Here is a 24,057-nt window from a genome sequence, read left to right on the forward strand (position 1 = left end):
ATTCACAGTTATATATGAACGAATAGAATCATTCGGTAGACTGAGTGGATAGATATTATATGATGATACTTATATAACATTCTAACTTTTCATTTCATTTTCATAACTTTTTATTCCCAAGGAGAGTTCAAAGTTGCGCAATCAATCGCGACTTCCGATGTTCGATTAATATACGAAGCGATACTTTGTTTTTACTTGATAACGATGATAAACTTCTAGCGTTTATTTTCAAATCTTTTTGTTGTTCGACCTTCGATATAAAAAATCTATTATTATTCTTACATTTCCGACGTCCACTCGTTTACATTTTTATCGAAGCTTATCAAACAATTCGATTACAAAGGAACAAAGAATCTTCTGTGAATTATTTCGGTCTTTTTTTAAAATTAATTTTTCCTTTGTAACGAAATATTCGTAGTGTAGACGACCGATTGGCGGAACAAATTGGTACGATTATGTACGAGTAAATAATTACGAATAATACATGATACGCATGTATCAATTTTACTTTGAAGAATAAAACGTATTTTAATTTCGATCTCTCGTAAGATCGAAAATCGATAAAAATGAACGAACGCTTTCGATTATATACGAAGAAAACACCTATTTGGAAAAATCCAATGTGAAAATAAAAATAAAATAAGAAATGAATCGTTTCGAAATGTGAATCTAATGAACATAAATGAATAAACGTAAATTAGAAGTGAGAAGGAATAATTGACTAATTTGAAAAATAATAAAAAATGTATCGTACAATGTATTCGTCGAATACTGACGAAAGACGTGGTCGATGTTGCAAAAGGATCGACCTTTGGTATATCGAGATCACGTGGTTTTTAGTAGTCGCGTTGGAAGAATTTATGTCGGTTGGCATAAAAGTGTTTTGTTCAAAGTCGCTAGATCGCGCTTACTTACAAAACGTCATTATTTACCTAACAGTATAGATCGATTAGTATCGATGATCTATACACGCGAGGATCTATGATCTGCGAATAGAAATATGATCGACAGTTTTACAACTTACCTCGTTGTTGGCTTTAATTATTTTCATTTGAGATGTAAGATCGTGGCACGGTGTTAAGATTCTCATGGGTGGTAGATCCTCGTGTTGGAACATGATCGGAATGATCCAATTTCTTCTTCACTTTCCGTAGGAAAAATACGAGGAGGAATAATGATACTCTTTGATCGCGAGTTACGTTAGAAAAGTATTCTGAATGATCGGGAGAAATCGAGAAAGAGAGAAGAGAGAGGGAAGAGAATATATATATATATATCAAAATAAAAGAAAATAATCCGAACGAAAGAATGAGCACAATATCGGCGATATATACTTGTATTGAATTAACGAATTATAATATATATTTTATTTATGATTATTTCTTCGAGAGCGCGTATTTTTCCGTAATTATTAATTCTCGGTGATAGGAAGATAATGATTCTGTTTGAAAAGCGGTCTCTGATATTGCGTCGATCAAACTGGCGTTGGTCTTTTCGTCTTTCAATAAGATGATTAGAATATAAACTGCGTTACGTCACCGAGGTGCGTAATAACGCGCGTAATACGAACGTAAATGAAAACTCGATTCTATCGAGTCTCGAATTTTGTTCGTTAGTTCGTTCTATGAAAGGATATCATTGACGATTTTTTTACATTAAACATATAATATATTCATTTTGTATGCTTGTACATATCTCGTAGTTCCATATCTTTTTTTTTTTTATCGCCTATATTTTTTTATACAACAAAATATCTATGACAACAGTACAGTTTGAGAACGGTATACAATATATCGTTATATCGATAATTCATTCATAAATATGACGACGCAAGACAGCCTCGCTCGTTCTCTTAAAGACGTTTTAAACGGTATCGTGTCGTGATTGCATAAAATACGTAAAGTATCATGTACTCTTGATTTTACTCTGGTTGTCCAGTCTTTCGTTAGAAAGTCGCATCGGTTTTAAGGAAATCGCTCGCAAACTTTGAATTAATGCTCAAAATCAACAATAATAATAAATCGTTTTATATACATAATACGTATGTACATAATAGATACATAAATATAGATTTTAATTACGTGTACACACGGTACATACATATTATATCTCGGATGAGGAAGAAAATATGTTTTTTCAAAAAACGAAATTATTCACGAACGAATTTTCGAAAAAAAATCAACAATTGTCTCGATCGGATATTATCGCTGATAATACGAAGAACATACATTTTATTTAATACACATAAACGTGCGTCATTGACAACGATTATCCTTTTTTTTCTTTTCTCCATCCTGGACGTGTAAACCCAGAATTTTTCTTACAAAGGAACATGGTCTGTGCGATTTCGATTTTTCTTTCTTTTTTTTTTTCAACTAAAGCAATGAGAAATATTGCACGCGCCCTTATAGAAATACTTTCGGATAATACATGACTGTTGTTTGTTCTGTTCTGTTCTTGTTGTTCTTGTTGTTGTTGTTGTTGTTGTCGTGTCGTGTTTTAAACGTAGGCCAATAACACTCCCATAAGATCATCGGAGCTCGCACGCTCGCACATTTTTTACCATTCACCTTATTTGGGAGCGACGTTTATAATATTTAACGAGAGAGAATATCCGTTAAGTGAAAAAATATGCTATTTACACGTAAGGTTATCTAGTTGTGCGTCGATTCGTTAATTCGCCGTTGGAGTGTATCAAAATCTACTTAATGGGACGATGAAAGATTGATACGCTGCCGGTATATACAATTTTTTTTCTTAAGTATTTATGTTAAGAGCGTGTTGCACGTGTACGTGTACGTGTACGTGTACGTGTAATACGTGTGTATGTATGCGTTTTATGTATTTATTTATGCGTGTCATTTTTCTACTACTCCTTCGTATCTCGCGTATTTTAATATACGTTTTTTTTTATCGGTTCTTTTCTTTTTTATTTTCTTTTCTTTTTTTCATTTTTTATTTTTCCTTAATTATTCTTTTCTTTTCTTTTTTTTTTTCGCGTTGTCGAAGTAAATCGAGGTAAAACACTGCGCGAATTTTAACGACAAGCTTTTCGCGATTAAAAAACACGCATTAAATATCGTAGCGCTAAATTTCGCGTTTATCGGCAGTCGTGTAAAGGCGTCTGTCTGCTGCAATGGAAATAATAAAAACAAAAAGAGAAATAATGGTGACAGAAAAATGTAAATAATAAGGAAAAGTTTAAAGTTTTATGTAGATAGAAATAGAATTGAAATGAATGGAAAAAAAGAATGGAAAAAAAGAGAGAGAGAGAGAGAGAAGAGAGAGAGACAGTTGCTTCAATTTATGTGCTCTGGCATCGATTAACGTCGTATAATAATAACGTGAACGTTTATCTCTCTTTAACTAACAAGTGCTAAAATGTGTCTTAACCTGAAACGGCGATGAAAATCCACAAATCCGATGAGATTAAACCATTCGATAAAATGTCGATTTACATTTCCTATCATCGGAGATGACGATTGGGCAGTGGAAGATAACGAGACGCGTAAAAGTATAGCGAGGAAAGTATAATACTTTTAGAGACTTTTCCTATTTTTTTCGAGTAGGAATTATTTTTTTTTCTTTTTCTTTTCTTTGCTTTGCTTTGCTTTTTTTTTTTCTCCACTCACGCTCGCCAAAAAATTTGTTCTTTTTATATGTCAGGTGTTCTGTCATGTGTGTATGTGTGTGTGTGTGTGTATTTTACGTGTACACATGTATTTATTATGTATTTATGTAAGAGTACATAAAGTTTGTCTGTGTGTGTGTGTGTGTTTTTTTCGCCTCTCGTTTTTTCGCGCGCCCCAACGAGGAACGAACGTTTCTTTCGCGTGAACGATTACGAACGAAATGATTTAACAACTAAATCCAAAAGAAATAACAATAGAGAAGAAAGGGGAAACTAAATATTCGAATAAATATTGAAATGGCAAGGGATAGGCGAAGAAAGAAGGTGAGAAACGAATGACGATGGTCTCCCATTTTGCGACCGAGTTAATTATTTTCTTAAACGTTGAGGCGCAATGATTAGGACCGCTTTTTTTGCATTTTTAATTACCATTATCGTTATTATTATTATTATTATTATTATTATTATTATTATTATTATTAATTTTTTTTTAATTATTATTATTATTTTTATTATTATTATTATTATTATTATTATATTATTTATTTTATTATTATTATTAATATTATTCAATTAATATTATCATTTAATCACCCCTCCGTGTAATCTCGGCACCGTTTAGACGGCTTTTTTTCCTTTTTCTCGCTTTTGTTTTTTTTTTGAATTATTTTTTTCAATTTCTTCTTCGTTTTCTCTCTTTTTCGTTAAACAAACTTTTTTTTTTGCTTTCTACGACTCATGAGAACACGACGCACGACATACTTAAATTCCCTAAAATAATAATGGTATTTTCTCTTTACGTGTGTTTTCTGTTGTTTTTTTTTGTTTTTTTTATTTTAAATTTTTTCTTTTCTCTCCTATTCTTATTCTTCTTCTTCTGCTCTTCTTCTTCTTCTTCTTCTTCTTCTTCTTCATTTCTTTGTTCGTTTTCGATTTATTTAATTAGAGTTTTATTTTTCTTATTAATTCTTTTTTTTTTGTTCTTTTTTTTTTGTTTTTCATGCACACCGTACAAAGCGTCACAAGATGATATAAATCTATACACTTTTCTCTCATAATAAAATATCCGATTTTCTATATATGGCTAGTTCACACACGGAGAACGATCAAGCTCCACGCTCAAACGCGTAAGTATCTAAGTATTTATCTCAAATACTCAAATACTTACTTACTTACTTACTTACTTACTCACTTGCTCACTTATTTACTTATTTACTTATTTTATTTACTTATTTACTTATTTAATTAATTACATACAATCTTTCCCGTTTATCCAACAACCTGCAGCGAATACGAATTATACGCGTGATAACATATACACGGTACGTTTTTTTTATTTCTCTTTCCCACCCCCCCCCTTATTATTTTTTTTTTGGTTAATTTTCTTATTTTGTCCTATATTTTCAATGGTTTTATCTTCGTTCATTATTAAACCTCTGTATTTTTTTTTAATTTCTTTTCTATCTCTTTCGTTTCCTTTTAGATTTTTAATCATTTTGTTTATTTTTTCGCGGTGTTCCATAATATATTTATACTAATATCTCGTTTAAATCATTTCCCAGTTTACATTTCGCGAATAGATACGGCACCGATGATCTTTTTCTCAAATAGACTCGGAACACGATTTTCCATTTCGGACCGTCTAATAGTTGATATGCTACTTAAAACGTACAAAGTGACTGACTGACTGACTGACTGACTGACTGACTGACTGACTTCTTACGAATCTTCGCTTTTTTTTTTTCCTCGGTCATCCTCTATGATAAATTGATTACATCTAAACAATAATCGCCGATTTAGCTAATCCTCGTAAATATTTTCTTCTCATTCGATCGACATAACCATCATCTTTATAATAATACTAATAATACTAATCATCATCATCATCATTATAATTATAATACAAACACGGTTCATTTCATTTAATTTCGTTTAATATTTTGTTATTTCATCCTTGTCTTTTTTCTCTAGACAAGCTCGATTCGTTCATCGTTCTAATAAGTATAAATTTAACACACTTTGATGGATGGGTTCATAGGAATGGGGCAAGTTGGGCATCACGTAGAGTTGACTATTGTCACTCCATTTTAAAAGTTCAATATATATTTTAGGAGAGACACGAAGGACTGTTTTTAAACGTCCCTCGAGGCGTAGGTCGTCAGCCCTTAATAATTCAACGACGCGTCGAAGGGGGAAGGGGGAGGGGGGTGGTCAACGACTACCCTGTAAAATATCGTCGTCTTTTGTACCCCCTTTCCCTGCCTACTCCTCCTTCTCCTTATTTTTTTTAAATACCTCCCTCCCACCTCTTATAACTATATTACAATCTTCGCGTCTCCCATATTTTTTTTCTTCTTTTTTTTATATATATATTTTTTATTTTTTCGGTTTTCTTTTCCATCTCGTTCTTTCTTTCTTTCTTTCTTTTTTTTCTTTTTTGTAATTTTTTTTAATCCTTTTTTTACGCTTTTGTATCTGTCGTTTTACATCTAATATTCCAATCTGCACGCACCGCGTGTACAACAAACAATTACTTTCGAAAGTGCGTAGAAATCGGTGTATATAATATGTTACATACAAACAATTCGGCAAATATTACGCTCGTCGTCGACCGTCAAGAAGATTCATTTTCCGACAGGCGAGGCCTAATCGTGAGACTGAGAGAGAGACAGAGAGAAAGTGAGAAAAAAGGGTAAAGTAAAAGATAGAGAGGTAGGTAGAAAGAAAGAGAGAGAGAGAGAGAGAGAAAAAGATAGCTTTTGTATACCCGGCGGGATCCTTGATGTAAAGGTGTGTGTATACGTGTGTAATTTTCATCAGTGAAAAGCTAGAGCAATCTAAAGAGCACCCTCTACTCGTCCCTCTCGTCTCAGTGTCGGATTGTCTTTCTTTGCCGTCTAATTGTTGCCTAGGTAGAAATAGTCATTCGACATTGAAATAAAAAGAAAAACCACAGTACGTGAAAAATGATTTGGCGGAAATTGGCCATCTCTGACCGTTTCAATAGCGCGCTCGGATCCTCTCGGGCTTCTTTTCAAGTAGCGGATTATTGTATGTCGCGTTGTTTTACCCGCTCGTCGGGGTCTCTCTTATAAATATAATGAAGAAAAATAGCCATACCGATAAAACGACCGAACGATTCCGGGTCATTGCTGTCCCATTTCCGACGAGCAAGGGTTAACACGAATGAACGTCCCAGAAGTCGATCAACCAGTCGTCCAATACGTCCACGTTCTCTTTCACCCAATGAACGTTGAATCTTATCGTCTCCAAGCTTTGCTCGAGCGCTCGTTTACCGCTACCAACGTCCACCTTTTTAAAAAATTCAGTAACCTTGACACAGATCAGAGAAAAATAAATGTTAATGTTTGGACGGACAAAATGAAAATTAGAAAATTCAACAAATTATTTGATAATATTATATGTGTTATGATCTACCTCGCTGTAATCGTGCTCTGTGAAGAAATTTGACGTAACGACGCTTATCAAGCTACCCATAGTGAGAGTACCGTTACCAAACAAAGCTTGTATATCGTGCCAGTACGCTTTGAGATGTCGCCAAGCAAGAAACAGTCCTTCCGAATTAGAAGCCACGGATCCTATAACAGTCTCAATCTCTTGAGGTCTCACCTTCTCGCGGTCCAAAGAACGCAGAAGGTAACGTTGTAACAACCACGGATCTGAGGTAGCACCGAGCGCTTGCAACATCACACTTTTCTCGCTAGGAACTTGCGTTTTTTGATAAACCGACCAACAATAGTTCCATTCCGGTTCTCCGCCAAATTTAATCCCTGCAACGTAAACAACATCGCGAATTGTTGGCCTAATACTTTTACTGTTCACCATCCAATCGTTGAAGAGTGTTTTCGCTGGTTCAACCACGTTCTCCAGCTTCACCGATACTGCTGATTGTAACACCGCCAATCGTAATAATCTAAGGGGGGAACAAAGTTTACGCTCTGGTAGTAACATAGATAGAAAAAAGATTCGATGAAATATTTTGTCCTCGTAATATTTACTGTTCCAAGTGAGTTCCTTCGTCCGTCCAACCGACGTACTTTGTAATAGGACCGAACAATCGTTCGAGAAATTCGATGTATCTCTTGTAAGCTCGACTTTCGGCTAATCTTCCCTTCCAAGAGTACAGGTACTTGAGGGCCGTCATCCATGGAACGTAATCTCTTTCTTTTAGGAGGTACAGAGCTAGTTCCAGCGGGATGGTAGCACGTAATTCACCAGCTTCGCATAATTCGAACGCATCGTCGATGAGTTTTGCGCGATCTGCCGGACTGAACTGCGTGTGATTGTTATGTAAAGTTGTAATAATATCCATCCACCTGTCGTCCGGAAATTCCACTCGATAAAATCCACTTTGATTGACGTTGCACTTGATGAATTCTACGTCGCTCGCTATTTCGAAGCTGACTGAAATATCGTAATATCGATGCTTAGACGACGATAAATGTTAGGCCAATCGAATGAACTATTATTTTCCAGAAAATGCTCGCTCTTACCGTCGGTTAAATTCATCCACACGTTTTGCAGCTTGAGCGGCTCCTTATCCGTGTAATAACTCAGAGGCACGTACCATTTGTAGTTGAAAGGTGATTTTTGATTGAAAACTTCTGTGTCGTTTTCATTCGGCAATATGAGGAAAATTTTCTGACTGGCCGTAATGGTATTTCCATCACGGATTATCGTTACCAAAGGAAAACCCATTTGTTGAGTCCACGTATCCATTATGGCCTGTATGTCAATAGTTTTAATTTAAATATACATCTAACTTCGTGGCTGCATTCTCGTGAATATTTCCGACACTTACTTTGACGTCGAAACGGCGATTGGCGTGTTTAGTTAAAACTGCCCAAAGGTCTTTGGTTGCCGCGTTTCCGTAAGCGTGGATATTGCGATAATCGTTCAATCCACTTTTCAATACCTCTTCGAAAAGAAAACCTTCGAGCATGTTTAGAATCGAAGCACCTTTGTGGTAGCTGATAATATCGAAGATGGCTTCTATCTCTTTGGGATCGTCTACTTTTACGCTGATCGGATGACTACTGGCAAGTGCATCGAGATGCAAGGCAGATTGTGTTTTTTCAAGAATGAACTGATCCATCATATTCCATTCCGGCGAAATGTGATTGACACCTTTGTATTCGAAGAAACTGGCTGACCCTTCGTTCAACCAAAGATCGTTCCACCATTTCATCGTAACGAGATTACCGAACCATTGGTGTGCCAATTCGTGGGCAACAAATTGCGCGATCCATTCGTGCGCAGCAGTCGATGTTTCTTCGGGATCGTAGAGAATTGCATTTTCTCGATAAGTAGTTAGGCCCCAGTTTTCCATTTGCTCGGTACCAAAGTCAGGAATCGCGATCAAATCTGTAAAGAACGTAGGAATAAAGGAGAATCCATTTGACGATAAGATCACGGTGTATGCCAACCTTGTTTAGGTAGTGGCTAATCTACTCCAAAGAAAGACTCAAAGTAATCCATCGTACGAACGGCGATATCTAACGCGTATCTCGCTTGAGGAAGCATCGATTCTGGCGCGTAAACGCTCACAGAAACGTTTCTCTTCGTCATCTCGGAAATCCTTTTAAAATCGCAGACAACGAACGCCACCAAGTAGGTAGACATTTCGACGGATTCTTGGAACTCATCTCGAAGCTAGAATTATAGATTCGTATGGTTATTTATTGCATTGGAAAAAAGGTAGTAGGGCGAAAGGGAACAAACAAATATTAATAGCAGTTCCAAATATATTAGTCTACTGCAGAATTCAATTTCGTTTGCGTTTACGAGATGAACACTTACAAGGCCAGTGCCCATATAAAAGCCGGCATCCTCCGTATTGACGACAGGCATGTTGCATAGCGCAATATGAAATCTATCCCTGAATATGGAAATCTTGCATTTAGCTTTGGACTGTGGCTCGTCGAAACAGGGAAACGCCGATCGCGCATACGTTGGTTCAAATTGAGTCGTTGCCAAATACCTGATAAGCACAAAAACGCTACCAACAGATGACTTTGATGAAAGATGAGGAGACATGAAACGCGGATCGCCTCGAAGCGTTTTCCGAATCGAAAATGATTACAATTTCAGAGTGACCTCTTTTCTCCATCGGCGTTGACGTAACTGCTGAGATAAAAACCCTCCAGATTGCTGGTTAAACTCGAAACGAATCTCAGGTGGACCGTGTAATTGCCTCTTTTTCGAAATTTGCTCTCTTCCAATTGGAGATATAATTGTTGATGCGTCGGATACTCCAACAATTTGGCGATTTTCAATCTATGGCCTTTCCGATCTTGGACCATCTAAAATCATTCGAAACAAGAACTAACAAAGAACTTCGTTATCTAGAAAATATTGCTCAAGTATATTTCATTTCGTTTTATTCACCTTTTCGTTTATTGTCAAGTTGTTACTATGGAAGACGATAAAATTGGTCTCTTTATCGACGTTGAATTCGATGGTGACCTGTCCTGTAAATCAAAACTATCTTATAAATATTTGAAGATAAAAAGTCGACAGAATAATTTCTCATTCTTATATATCATTATAAATAATCAAACGCTAATGATTATTATATAAGATTTACCTTTAACTTCTAAGGTGTTAAGATTTGGATGGATGGTGATGTTATACTAGTAGGATGCACGAATGTAGGTAGCCTGACGTTATTCCATGGGAACACCTGCAAGATTCACGTTATAGCCTTGGCTTATATATAATCAAACGATAATGATTATTATATAAGATTTACCTTTAACTTCTAAGGTGGTAAGATTTGGATGGATGGTGATGTTATACCTAGTAGGATGCACGAATGTAGGTAGCCTGACGTTATTCCATGGGAACACCTGCAAGATTCATCGTTATAGCCTTGGCTTATATATAACTACGCACATTTCGTTTGTACTAAAGCATTACGAACGTATACCATCGTCCGTAATACTAAAAAATGCATGACCAATAGCGGAGTTCGTATACTTTGCTTTACGAGTGATAGAGAGAGAGAGAAAGTACGCCTAACGATTGATTTCCCGCCAAGCTGCGACGTTCGCTTGGTCATCTTACATTTGACGAAAATTTTCAAACGTTTTATCGTAAATTCAAATATTGTTTTAACGAACGACGATATTCAAAATGATTCATTCGTGTGTAATAAAAATTCTTTCGAATACCTCCCCATTAGTCGCGAGAGGCTCGTTGCTCTCTTCATCGTCTTCGATTTCTATATTGGCTGGCCTTTGTCCAGCGCAAGGGCAGTCTGTGAAAAAAGGAAACGAGTAATAAAAATTCTTCGAAGGAAAATAAATAAATCGAGTAAATAAGAATGTAGGATAGGTAGTACCATTTTGTGGTCCCGCGAAGGCAATGATGAGTGATATGGCGAAAAGTAGTGCGAAAACGACGGTGGCTATGCAGAGTGCCCTTTTTTGCGAGCAGACGATTCCATTGGGCTCGTAAATACTACGTTTGTGCAATCCGGTGTTGCTGTCTTCTGAAACAAAGAAACCCTTCTGAATAATACTCCTCGATCGTGGCATATGCGCGGTCTACTTCTTTGAGTTAAAAAAAATGAAAAAGAAAAGAAAAGAAAAAAAAAAGTATCGACGAAGGAGTACTTCTATTCTCTTCCCATTGTTATTCGTCGTTGCTCGCGGAACTGTATACTCTCGAGTAGACACTTGAGTTTTGAAACGGGGCTACGATGTCGATGAGACGGGTTAAAAAAAGAGCTTATCGCGGTGAAAAATTCGCTCGCATAGATGTATATGTTATTTTCGGACGGCGCTAACGACAAAGCCCGCGCGAAAGAGTGGGAGGGGAAAGAAAGAGCTTTGGGATGCCACCAAAACTATATTTTACAAAGCATAAGAGAATTTCTCGCGCACGAACCACATCAAAGTTTCATACTTTCTACTAACCACTTGACCCGGATTTCCAATTGCTCGACGTCAGTCTACAATGACGTTAATGCGGTTATGCTCGGAATCCTAGAAAACAACAACCGCATGAGTTTCAATATTGCGTTCAGATTTTCCACTGTATAGTTTCAATTCTGTGCGAATCTACGATCGCATTTCGATGCATTTAAACGCGTACGCTCGAGAACGCCGGGAATCATAATAAGGGATGATACTCTAGGATGATAGATACGGCATTGTCAACGAGAATGAAAAGGGATGGAATAATAAGCCGCGTAACTCGTTCCAATTAGTTTTCGCATCGTTAGAAGAGCCATTTGAAATCCTTGAAAGTTGTCTTATCGCGAGGTGAAACAAGAACGGCGGAATTGTTCGAGAGAAGAGCAACAAAGCTTGGGTATCATTATGCGGCCGTCAGAAAAAGAGAGAGAGAGAGAGAGGGAAAGAGAGGGGAGGGGGAAAGAGAGTCGCGTTTATCCTGCTCGCTGCCAATAAAGCACTTTCGATAAGCGAACTCATCAATGAGAGTAAAGGATCAGCACGACTCGTGGGAGAGTAAGAGGGAGGGAGGGAGGGAGGGAGGAAGAAGCGCAAGAGGGTAGTAGGTGTGCGCGCTTTATTTCGAAAGATCGGACTGAAGCTTCCCTCTTATTGATCGCACGCACGTGCTCCTCGTGCAGTCTATTCGCAGCTCGGTAAAGCCGTAAGTGGGCCATCTGGTCGGGCAATTCCAAATGAAAAAGAAGCACGAGTAGAAGTAGTAGTAGTAGTAGTAGCAGTAGTAGTAGTAGTAGTAGTAGTAGTAGTAGTAGTAGTAGTAGTAGTAGTAGATGGAAGAGAAAGACAGAATGAGACGTGTAAGTAGACAACAACAAAGCTTCGCGGAGAGACAGAGAGAGAGAGAGAGAGAGAGGAATAGGGGTAGAAATAAATGAAGAAAAAGTGTTGGCGTTTAGCTCGGGGATGAATCCCTCACCTGTCAAAAAGGCAACGTCGTCCACATCTTGCTCGCTCATCGCGAACCGATTCGGCAGCGATCTCCGATAAACGAGTCCCTTTACCTGACCGTTGTTCGAGGCATATGAGATTTTAATCAGGGGTTCTCTCTGTTCAGCCAGTATACTCTCGTTTCCTACTGACACCCTGGTCACCTCGTGCTCCAAGGTCAAACGATCGTTCAGGGCTGCCCTCGATCTTACCCCCGAGTTTTATCAAATTCTCCCTTATACTTAGGCTCTTGTGTACCTCGGATCAGTGTCGTAGCACTTATATAGAGTAATTAAGCCGGATTTATCCGGAATAGGGTTGTCACCTCACGGCCAAGGATGGTAAGGCGCGAGTCGGAGGAGGCTGCGTTAAAATATTATCACGGCGTTGTTCGTGGTCTCGTGTACGGGCGCCCGTTGTACGAGCACGAGCACGAGCACGACGACGAGGGCCAACGACGACACCACCACCGACACCGACCGCCACGGAAACCCGCGAAAACAACGAGGATGCGCGAGCTCACGAATGAGTACCGATGTCCCCGACGACGTCGCCGCTTCTATAACGTCCGACGTGCCTTGACATTTCATTGGCTTAAAGCGCGAATATAGCGACTGCGGGTGTTAGGCAGAAATGGCGGCTTTCCAAAGCACCCTGCTGCTGCTGGTGATACTGGTGGTGGTGGTGCTTGCTGCTGCCTGCTCTTCCGGAAAGAGAGCTTTTCGCGAGGGGTGGATTCAACGTCGTGGTCGGGTCGTGGTTCTCGTCGTCGTCGTCGTCGTCGTCGTCGTCGCCGTCGTCGTCGTCGTCGTCGTCGTCGCCGTCGTCGTCGTCGTCGTCGTCGTTTCCAAAGCACCTGCTGCTGCTGGTGATACTGGTGGTGGTGGTGCTGCTGCTGCTGCTGCTTTCCGGAAGAGAGCTTTTCGCGAGGGGGGTGGATTCAACGTCGTGGTCGTGGTCGTGGTCGTCGTCGTCGTCGTCGTCGTCGTCGTCGCCGTCGTCGTCGTCGTCGTCGTCGTCGTCGTCGTCGTCGTCGTCGTCGTCGTCGTCGTTCCTCGTCTCTACCATTCTCGCGAGGGTTGGACGCGTTCTTTCACGGTGGCGCCATCGTTCAAACGTTCCTAGCAACGACAAGTAAAACAGCTTTTCTCTTACTGTTGATCCTACTGCTCTTGTCGCTGCTGTCCCTTCATTCTTTCTTCCTTTCTTTCCTTCTTCATCCGTTCACCTATTGCTTGGTAAAAAGGCTACTACACACCAAGGGTGCTTCCTTCTATTGACGATCGAGCTTCCGACCAAGACCGCACCTTCCTTTTCTCTCTATCTCTCTCTCTTTCTCCTTCTCTCTCTTTCCCACCCTTTCCCACCCTCTCCCACCCTCCTCACCACTCCATTTCTATGTTCTCTTTTTAACTCAGCGATTGTGGATTTAATCGTATTCAGAGTGCCCCAGTAACGTACTCTCTCGTTGGATTTAATGTAGATTCTTCTTTGAAGAGTACAAACAGGCCAGGTCCATCCTCCATAACCCAACTTCTCTCCTCTCGTAAGGTTTTGAATTAAAAAGGTACTAACTAAAATTCGCTTTTAACCAGTTAACTGTTTTTGCGACGAGTACACTCGTCACGAGTAACAAGTAATGACAATTTGCAATTGAAATTGAAATTTTTGGTTGAAAAGTAAAATATATTCTTTAACTTCGAGATGTTTGAAATATTTCACACAGATCCGTCTTTTATATTATAGAAAAATAATAGAATAAAATTTCTTTTACGCGCGAGTAAAAATTTCTTATTGGAATACATTGAACAAACAATTGCATCATATCCAATTCAGAATGTGTAACACCGACAGTAAGTCGACAAGTTAAACCCGACTCTATCCGTCTAATCGGGAAACATTTCGCGGATTATATACCCTCAACTTCGAAAGCTAATCTTACACGAAGGTGTGTGCACATTATTTTAAAATGAATATTCGGAAAGAATGGCGATATTGCTGACAACAAAATTAAAGTATGAAATTAATTGCGTCCTGTTTTTTTCTTGTTCTGTATATGCAAAATAGGTATGTTAATTATAGTAAATAAATTTTGGTCGATGTGAGCAATGAAATAAAACAAAATTAAATAAAAATCATTACGTACTCTGTTTTTGATGAGTATACTCGTCGATTTGTGCGATGCAGTTTAGGAAGGCATTTTTGAAAAAGGTTGAAATAGTTTCAGTAACTGGTTAATGATACTCTCGTAAAAGTCTCTGTAGGCAGGAGTAAGTACCACGTCTCTTTCCTTTCAATCAGCTGTTAAGTTAGCAGACCGGTTACACAGCAATTCAGCGAGACGGTACTTTACTACTTCGACGATGAAAAAAAATGTCAACGGGAAAAAAAGACACTCTTTTCTTTAAGATTTATGTTGGATTATGAAAAAATTCAATGGAGGTTAAAAAAATACTGCTTAATTTGTATAATTAATATCGTTCCTTTTAAGGGATTATACAACAACAATTTTTTTTAAAAATGAATTTGTTTAAATCGTACAATAATTCCGTGCAAAATTTCTAAATGATATTTTTTTTCTAAATCATTTTATAGATCTCCGTATGATCGATCAATTTATCGATGGAAAAAAATATCATTCCGCGTTAATCGTAAATCTCATTGAACAATGAACATCGTCATCCGGCATCTTGCAGCTGCGTATTATGTAATATTCAAATGCCAATAAACAAACTACGTTACTCGTTCGTAGTGTTGGGTAAAAGCGCGAAGCGAACACGAGCCGAATTGAAATCGAATTCCCGAGTAGACCAACATCGCCAACGAATTTCAAACGAATTCGTATTCACAGCGTGATCGTCGTGTCTTGAACATAAACGCTTCGAGCACCCGAGCAACTAGTGTTCCAACGAAATTGGCCCGTTTTTACGTGTGGCTTTTCCATGAACTTCTCTTTCCGGGACCGTCCTTCGTTTTGTTAGAAAGATGGAAATAAAAAAAAAAGAAGAGAGAGAGAGAGAGAGAGAAAGTGGGAGAAATGGGAGAAAGAAAACGATGGGGAATGGAAAAAGAGAAGCAGTAGGAGAGGGTACGATGTAAAATCAATATAAGAAGAAGCTTTAAAGACGCGGAGTCGACCAGTTCTCTTAAAGAAAAGGAAAGATTTTCTTCTTTTGTCTCAAAGATCGTGATTGTGCAATAGCCGAGAGGCTCTCGAGAATTTCTGCTTAATACACAATGCAAGCAGACACTCTTTTCACCGTAGTATCCTTTATTTCCAAGAATACTACTGGTCCTTGCAAATGTTTTCCAACGAATCCCACAGACGATTCTGTAGCCTTTTGTCACGACGCATCGTTGAATTTTCAAGTGGCGAATTGTACATTGGCTAGTATAAATCGGTTTAAAAGCGGTTTTTATTCACCGAGTTTCCAGTACCTATTTTATGTCACTACGGTGTAAGTTAACGTCAATAAACTTTACTGATTTGGCACGTAAAGGATGGAACACGAGAGAAAAGCTTTCTACTAGATGCCAAAATGTATACATAAATCGGTACAATTGCAAAGTTTTCCTGTACGATGATTGGACGCGTATCGTTTCTCAAAGCTGTAAACTTAATCGGAATGATTTTTCAATTATAATTTATCACGGATGATCTTTCAATTTATACGCGTTCTACAACAGGCATCCTAGAACGACAGAGAGAGAGAGAGAGAGAAGAGAGAAAATCGTAAAATTTCCAAACATTAACGATCCTGTTTTGATCTGTCGTTTTCGTCTCTTGCCAATTTCGAACGATCGTAACATTCTTTATGGGAATGCTTTTAAGGGAAGATATTTTTATCGAGTCGCCAAAATTATCCTCGAGATATTATTACGAATTTGATTGCTTTATTATTTTGAGAAAAAAAATGTAGATTCGTATCACGTGTATCCTATCATCTTAGTTTATAGATTATTTTTCATAACGACAAGTCGATGATCGACGAATAATTTAGTGATTTATTAATGTCCAGATTTCAAATCAGATCGCGGTGCTGGTGTTACAGAATCGGAAGACATTTATAAACGACTGAACTTTTGAACTTGTGACCTCCTCCTCCTCCTCCTCCCCCCCTTCCTCCGTCCCTTTTCGCACGGTAGTTTCGTCCAGCCTACATTAGGCCCGCAAAGATAACACGGATCTTGATACGCGATATAAATTATTCCGATATTTTCTCTCTTCTTCCATTGCGGAGAGCTATTCCAACGTAGTAGGAAGAACATTTCGTTTCTTACGGTCGCTCCAACGTACGTTTTACGATCGCATAAGGAAAAATTGATGCTCGGTTTTAAAGGTCAATGTATCCAAACCCAAACGCGTTCGATATACTCGCTTTTTATTATCCCTTTCCAATAACAAGATTATTTCTTTAACCTTGTTTTATATCATTTAATAGTTCTATTTGTGATAAATGCATTGAAGAGAAAGAAAGAATGATCGATTTGTTAGAAATAACGATTATATAAATCAATCTTTTATATAAGAAGTTAGGAAAGAAAGTAATCTCGTGGGATCATCGGGAGTATCATCCAACTCGGAACGTTTAAGCTCTAGCAGCAGACAACAGTGTCGAGCGTTAGTCACGCGAACTTTCCATTGATAAATGATTCCGTTGTTTATCGCAATAACAGTTAGAGATAGTACACAATTATAATAAATGTAGATGAGGATGGTTTCAGCGAGCAAGCAATTCGATAAATCTCAGGTAAAACTTATCTATGAAAAAAATATAAAAAGATAATATAAATGAGATGATTGGATGTGTTTGACCTACCTGTGATTACTGGTACTTCGGTGCTATTGGCAGTTCCATTTTGCCCGGGGCTACGCGAACTGGATGTTCTACCCAGAGGTTCCATTCGGATTACCTCGCTGCTCTCTCGAGTCGACGTTTGCCCCGGCATCCTATTCTTATCCAACGTTTTATTCTCCGTTAGAACACCTTTATTTATCCTCAAAGCAGGAAGGTTCCTGCGAATTTCTTGACGATTCACATAGCTCGAACTCGATGAAGTCCATGACGACGAAGACGAAGACGTCTTCCTTGTCGTAGCAGGGTCGACGTATCGACGCCTTCTTTGAGACGCGACATTTTCTCCTCCCTTCCATTTAGGACGAGCTCGATCAACGATAGCTACCGAACGATCCACTTTTCCGACTATTATTTCTATCTATTATTAGAAAAAAACCCCCTTCTTCTCTTCCGAGAATACGTGGACCTTGGTCCCTGATAGCTTTCAATTCGATACCTCTTTGGCACCAGTGTAAAACGTTAAAAATTTGGCGAGTTTTTAGCAGTCTTTGATAATACGCGAAGAAGAATAATAAATAACTTTTAAAAAGGTCTTTAATAAAACTATTTATTTACTTTCGTCTCTTTGGAAATTTGTCTCGAACGTTTTCTCTCGTCTTCTTGCCTCCTTTCCTTTTTCTTCGTGGTCCGCGAAAGTAATGTCGTCAATTGTGCCCGACGATGAGGATTACTGACTACGAGTCATTATTATGCGTTTATCTTACTCTTTAGTATGACTAATTTCAAGCGATTTTACGTGATTTCACTCGACGTTCTTTTTTCCCTTCTTTCATCGCGTACCCATCATCATCATCATCATTATCATCATCATCATCATCATCATCATCGTCGTCGTAGTTATTACCGTCATCGTCGTAGCAGTCGTCGTAGTTATCACAGTCGTCCTCTTAGCAGTCGTAGTAGTTCTTCCTGTTGTTGTCACTAGCTTTTCTACCGTTATCATCCTCATCGTACTCGTGTTCGGTGTCGTTGCATCGTTAATTAACTGGAGCGCCGGTATACGCATCGTAGGGTAGAACGTTTTCTTGCCTCTAAGCTAGTTTTGCCCTCGTTACGCCTGAAACAAAATTGAAAAGGCCGACTACTACTCTTGTTTGACGATTAATTAAGCGTTGAAGTTAAAGTAGCGTGCACGTGTAAGCACAACTTACCGTCAATCCGGTTTGTTGTTGCGTACTTTTAAAAGGCTATTCCTTCGGTAGGAGAAAACAAAAATAACGTCGGAAGTTCTTTAAATACGATCGATTCTCTATCATATTCTTCTGCTTCACTTTCTTCTTACTCCTCTTCTTTTATTATTTATCTTCATTGACAGAATCCTATCTCTCTTTTAACCAATGATAATGTATTTCAATCGAAATACCAATTCTAGAAATGTTACTAATTCGAAATACCTTTCTTTACTTATTTATTTATTTATAATTATTTAAATCAAATTGCATCAAAAAAAAAAAAGAAAGGAAGGAAGTTATAGGACAACCTAATACAGTCAACCCTCCTATAACACGATACTCTTACAGCGCGGTTTCCGTCAACAGCATCCCATAAGGATGAGGATGAACTGATGGATTTAATTGATGCACCCACCTCAAATCCATTGGTAAACGAAAATAAGGGCTAATTAATAATAAGTTGACTGTACATATATTCAATTATAAACGTGAATATTTAAGCTAGAAACTCATTCGTTTTATCACAGTGATTTGATTGACCTCCCTTACCTTACTATTTTTACAGAACTTTATTTGAAGAATTTGGTATTTGATATCCATTAGAAGTAGCAACGTAATCCTAAGAAGCATTTACTAGGATAAAGCGATCATGAGCTTTCATTAGTTCAGTATCGAATTCACTTCGACCCCTTTTTCCCCGATAATAGCGACACGCGAAACCGATTACAGATTTTCTACATCGTAAAACCAAGTTGCACGATTTATCGTCGTTAATCGTATAATTGCATATATTATTTTCGAGTATGGAAAAGAAAATAATAAAAAAAAAAAAAGAAAGAAAATCTAATCGGAGGAAAATTACATGTTACAAAATCGTCGCTTGTTCCAACAGTCGATACCGTTCGAGGTATGAAATTTTCTCTCGTTTATGATATCCGCTTGAATACAGGCTTGAAAATCGATTTTCGAAGGCTTACGCGAGTTAATACGAACTCGATAGAGAGAAAAAAATGAGAAAGAGAGAGGAAAGTGAGAGACTTTAGCATCGATCTACGAAATTTTTCATGACAATCATCACTGCTAACGATCATATTAATTTTTTATATTACCTCGAAGAGAATTGATCTTTTTTTTTCTTTTTTTTTTAAATTACCATCATATCGACTTTATTAATATTATCAAATATATAAATATCTATCTGAAATATCGTATCTTTCGATTTCAATATTAATGGCGAGACACCAAACCGCTGAAAATTATTTGGGAAAGGATATATTCAGGGAATATCGATTTTAGCGCGACATAACTATGGTTACGCGCGAGTGAACGTTTTCAACCCCCCTGCTAGGAAAACGAGAAACAAAATCAAATAGAAGATCGTACTGAACGCAGAGGAAGGGAAGTTATCTTTTTTTTTTTTTTATTATATTTCTTTTTTCTATTGGTGATCGACAGACTGTACCCAAAAGCTTTTCGTCTGCTCGAAATGACACGCGAATTTACGGCGCATACAAATCTTTTTTCTCCTTTTTTTCTATTTACAGAAAATATAAAAAGTCTAAACCGTTAATTACAAACACCTTTATATGTATTATATTCAATTTGTGAGAAATATTATACTCGTAATTTGTAATTAATTTAATAATGTTCGAATCGTAAACATGTATTATATCCGTCAGTATTATATAACTATTGTTATTATATTAATAATACGTCTATTGTTTTATAATCGTGGCATATATAAGATATACGAGATAATTCATTTAAATATTTAATTTTTCTTCATTTGTTGTCAATAAAAAAATAAAATAAAACACAATTCTTCGTAACTTCTTATCTCGACGTGAGTTATTGTACCGTAAAATAAATTAATGTTACGTAAAAATGATTCGTAGTCATTTTCCTCGCAAACATTAGAAATAAATCAAGATAAAGGAAAATAATTGAACTCGCGGATATAATAAAATGGAAAGATTTATCTTTCTAATTTATTCGTTGATATTAAAAAGATGTTCGCATCGTAACGAACAACTGTCTGTTTTCCGTAGACATCCGGACACTTCCGAAGACGATGATACAATTAGGTGAATTCGCGGTAACTCTGACGTACACTTAAACGTAACCTTAATCACAGTGGTCACCGTCGCAAATTTCATTCATTAATGTCATAGTAATCTTACACTTATGTGTTACTAAAGAGAGTTATTATATGAAATCGCTTTTTTGTGTAAGTGCATTACGCAACTTGATCAAATCTTTCTACGTATGATAAAAATCAAGGACATTTAGATATCATTCTTACTTTAAAAAGCGCGCTTCGAATATCATTAAGTTAATACAATGTTTCTCGTTCTCGTAAATGGTGTCGTTATGTAATCGCATAGTGTACGTTATTCAATAAAAAAAAAAAACAAAAATTCATGTGAAATCTTTTCGTCGCATAAGTGTAAGTAAAAAAGAAAATAATATAAATTATTATTATTTAAATAGAAAAAAAATGATAAAATAATAAATTACGTTAAAGTGTTCGATTCGCTGGTAAAACTGCATTAACTTGTTATCGAAATTACAAAGTAAATTCAATTTCCATGATCTCGAGGGTAATGAAACGTTAACGAAGCATTTAAATTAGCGAGTTATTTCCGAGTTCTTCAAAAGAAATAAAGAAAAATCTAACAAAATAAAAAATAAATTAAAAATACGATTCTCGTAAAGATTTTTTACAAGTAATGATACGTTAGGGTGGAAAATATTTCGTAACGTCTAACGTCCTGTCTGATCATCGTAACTTTGATCTACTGAAAAGACAAATTGTACGTTTTTTATTTCGCGAGAATTCATTGGGGAAATTTACGGAAAAAGTAAAAACATAATTGTGTAAACTTTGACTCCGTCGTTCGCGTTAAATTCCTTGTTGTTTAAAACACACACATAGACGCACCTGGTGCGCGCGTGGTGCGTACAACGAACGTTGACCCTGCCCTGTCTCCCGCGCCTAAAACTCGAGTCGAAAGAAAAAAAAAAAAACCGAGAAAATTAGATCGAACGATGTGTCTTTCTATGTAAAATGATTTAAAACCCTTTAGTTCGAGGAAAAAAGAAACGAGAAAATCAAAATAGAGCTCGCGTTCTCGAGGGTGAAAATAAAAAAGATAATCAAAAGGAAAAGTAAAAATGAACCTAAGCAATAAAAAAACGTTGTATAAAAAAGATAAGGTGAGAAAGAATAAAAACTCACCTGTTTCTCTGAGAATTTTCCCAAGCCCGACCGGCAAGCAACAGGAAGATAATAGAGTAGTAGCAATTTTCGTCGAATTGGCACTGTCTAAATATTACTTTCCACCACTATTATTATTCTTTTACTATCACGAAAAGTACAAAACCGTAGATAATAATATTACTCGATAAAAATCTAAAAAAACGCGAATAGCTAGCTCATCGCGTTTTGATTAGTATCATCTAATTGAATGAACAACTAGACGCGAGACTGGACGGACTAACGTTACGGACGTTACGTGAGAAAGTGAAACCCGTAAGAAAATGAAGGAAAATAAATAAGAAAAAAAGACAAAATAAACGAGAGGAAAAAGGAAAAATACGGGGGGGGATAAGAAATGAGTAATTGTATCGGAAAGAAATCAAATTTGTAATATTAATATAACGGAGAATTGTAAGCTTATGCTCGTGTCTGTTAGTTTCCTTCTCGGTTCTGACGACGATTTGACACTACGACGTGTATAAAAGGAGGAACCTTTCCCGATGTCCTCGAGGAAAACGGCGTCGAGCACAGCCGTGGTTCGAATGGAACTGAAGGGAGCGAGATAGAAGGTTTGAGAATTGAGCGTGGCTGAATTTCCGGACGCAGGGAGGCGCGCCGGTCAGTATCAGCCACAGGTTGCGCTTCTCTCGTTCACGCAGGCCAGGCATCTTCGCGGCCTGATCCTTCCAAAGGGAAGGGTTGGTATGTGCGCCCGAAGCCCTTCCAATCTCGCTAGATCGAGACTCTCGCACCCGACTAAAAACCTACCCCTACCTTCTACTTGCCCTTTCTCTCTTCCTTTTCCTTTCCTTCCCTATCCTACTCCTACTCCTACCCTACACACACACACACACACACCCCAACGACCCTCCCAACGACCATGAGAAATTCTTCGATCGGTTTTTCGTCTTCACGCTCTCCCGTATTATCGACTTTTTCATCTCCCGGTTTCCATTCCTCTTTTTAAAACCTTTATCGATTCTTCTCTCATTAAAAACTGAAGATTGAATTTCTATGCGACCACCACCGATGGTAACCCTTTCGATATGAAATACGAGATCTACATTTTATTTTATTTTATTATAAGGTACGATCGATAGATTAAAACGATCGATAGATTTTGTATAATATCAGATTTCAAACTTTGCCGGTAAATACATATATGTTATCAACAAGATATACACATGTATATATATTTACAGTATATATACATATATATACCTACATATAGATACGTTATCTTTCTTTTCGATAAGTCATACTTGATTTCGTAGAGTTTACATTAAAGGAATCTTAGACTGCAACACCATACATTAAAATGGACTCGGTGAGCTAATAAAGTGTTTAAGTTATTAACCCAATTTCTTTAGAATAATAAAAATGTCGTTCATTCATTTCAAAGATGTCATTTCATGGTGGCGTTACCTCGACGATCCTTTTTGAAGGATGGCGAACTACCGATTGGACTGGCATGGGTTGGTCTATGGTGGGAATTGTTTTATTAACTATGATTTACGAAGGGCTGAAAAGTTATCGGTAAGTCACGCGATAATAATTTCGTAATATATTTGAAAATGATTATTCGTATATAAAAAGAAAAAAAAAAAAAGAAACATTGTTCTCTTTCTTATTATTTATAGCGATCATCTTTTTACCTCTACAGCTTTAGAAAGTAAAAAAATAAAAAGGACCAGAAGGTATATACTTTACAATTATCTCTCCTCCTTCTTTTTATATATGATTAAAACAAATACTTTTATTTCAGGCAGATGATGTTTTCCACGATACATTTAACTCAAGTGATATTACACGTTAGCCAAATGATAATAGGATATTTCTTAATGTTAATATTTATGACTTATAACGTCTGGTTGTGCATTGCTATGGTAATCGGAACAGGACTCGGTTATTGGCTTTTCTCTTGGCAAAAAATAGACAGCGAAAATTTAGATTGTTGCTCCTAATGAGAAAGAATAATTTTATAATTACCAAGATCATTTATAATTATATAATTATTTCTATACTGTTTTAATTACTATTTTATATTAATAATAAATCATAATATCGTAACATAATGAATAGAAACGTTGATGAAAGTAACGATATATAACAAAATAATAATATTATATTTATATAATCACACGTAACATGTATATTTTTTTCTAATTAATGAATTCATATAATTTAAAGATAAAATTAACGATAGAAT

General features: G+C 37.1%; 3 protein-coding genes across 8 annotated transcripts in view; 1 reads left to right on the forward strand and 2 right to left on the reverse strand.

Annotated features, from left to right (window-relative positions):
* The window catches only part of LOC122518041 (endoplasmic reticulum membrane sensor NFE2L1), a 92,782-nt gene extending 90,704 nt beyond the window's left edge, over positions 1–2,078 (reverse strand). Inside the window, exon 1 of one of the 2 annotated variants that reach the window (XM_043636706.1) lies at positions 1,025–2,078. In XM_043636706.1, coding sequence (XP_043492641.1) covers positions 1,025–1,117 — 93 coding nt within the window. In that variant the 5' untranslated portion in view covers positions 1,118–2,078. The remainder of the gene's footprint in view (positions 1–1,024) is intronic. The other variant, XM_043636702.1, reaches the window with a different exon arrangement.
* A 3,496-nt stretch (positions 2,079–5,574) lies between these two features.
* LOC122517924 (endoplasmic reticulum aminopeptidase 1-like) lies at positions 5,575–21,968 on the reverse strand. The gene is given in 14 exon segments (XM_043636546.1): positions 5,575–6,964; positions 7,070–7,565; positions 7,651–8,056; positions 8,146–8,377; positions 8,454–9,016; positions 9,079–9,304; positions 9,452–9,632; positions 9,749–9,954; positions 10,040–10,122; positions 10,404–10,500; positions 10,825–10,910; positions 10,995–11,144; positions 17,379–18,474; positions 21,828–21,968. Coding segments are annotated over 13 exon segments (3,012 nt in total). The 5' UTR covers positions 17,509–18,474; positions 21,828–21,968; the 3' UTR covers positions 5,575–6,808.
* LOC122517922 (high affinity copper uptake protein 1-like) lies at positions 11,577–23,843 on the forward strand. Of its 5 annotated transcripts, none has more exons than XM_043636541.1 (5): positions 13,415–13,692; positions 23,123–23,175; positions 23,251–23,384; positions 23,489–23,545; positions 23,614–23,843. In XM_043636541.1, exons 2-5 carry the CDS (start codon positions 23,167–23,169, stop codon positions 23,810–23,812), a joined length of 399 nt encoding a protein of 132 aa, XP_043492476.1. In that variant the 5' UTR covers positions 13,415–13,692; positions 23,123–23,166; the 3' UTR covers positions 23,813–23,843. The 5 variants fall into 5 exon arrangements, with proteins under 5 accessions (XP_043492478.1, XP_043492480.1, XP_043492476.1 ...); XM_043636542.1 differs by lacking the exon at positions 13,415–13,692 and adding an exon at positions 22,801–22,935; XM_043636543.1 differs by lacking the exons at positions 13,415–13,692; positions 23,123–23,175 and adding an exon at positions 11,577–12,274.
* The last annotated feature ends 214 nt before the right edge of the window (positions 23,844–24,057 follow it).

Source organism: Polistes fuscatus, unplaced genomic scaffold, assembly GCF_010416935.1.
Source record: "Polistes fuscatus isolate 324 unplaced genomic scaffold, CU_Pfus_HIC Scaffold22, whole genome shotgun sequence".
Classification (NCBI taxonomy): Eukaryota; Metazoa; Arthropoda; class Insecta; order Hymenoptera; family Vespidae; genus Polistes; species Polistes fuscatus.

What these genes read in the sequence shown, in the direction of transcription:
- LOC122517922 (XM_043636541.1), top strand. An exon ending in GAAGGGCTGAAAAGTTATCG is followed by an intron (nt 23,385 to 23,488) that starts GTAAGTCACGCG and finishes TATTATTTATAG; the next exon opens with CGATCATCTTTTTACCTCTA. An exon ending in AAAATAAAAAGGACCAGAAG is followed by an intron (nt 23,546 to 23,613) that starts GTATATACTTTA and finishes CTTTTATTTCAG; the next exon opens with GCAGATGATGTTTTCCACGA.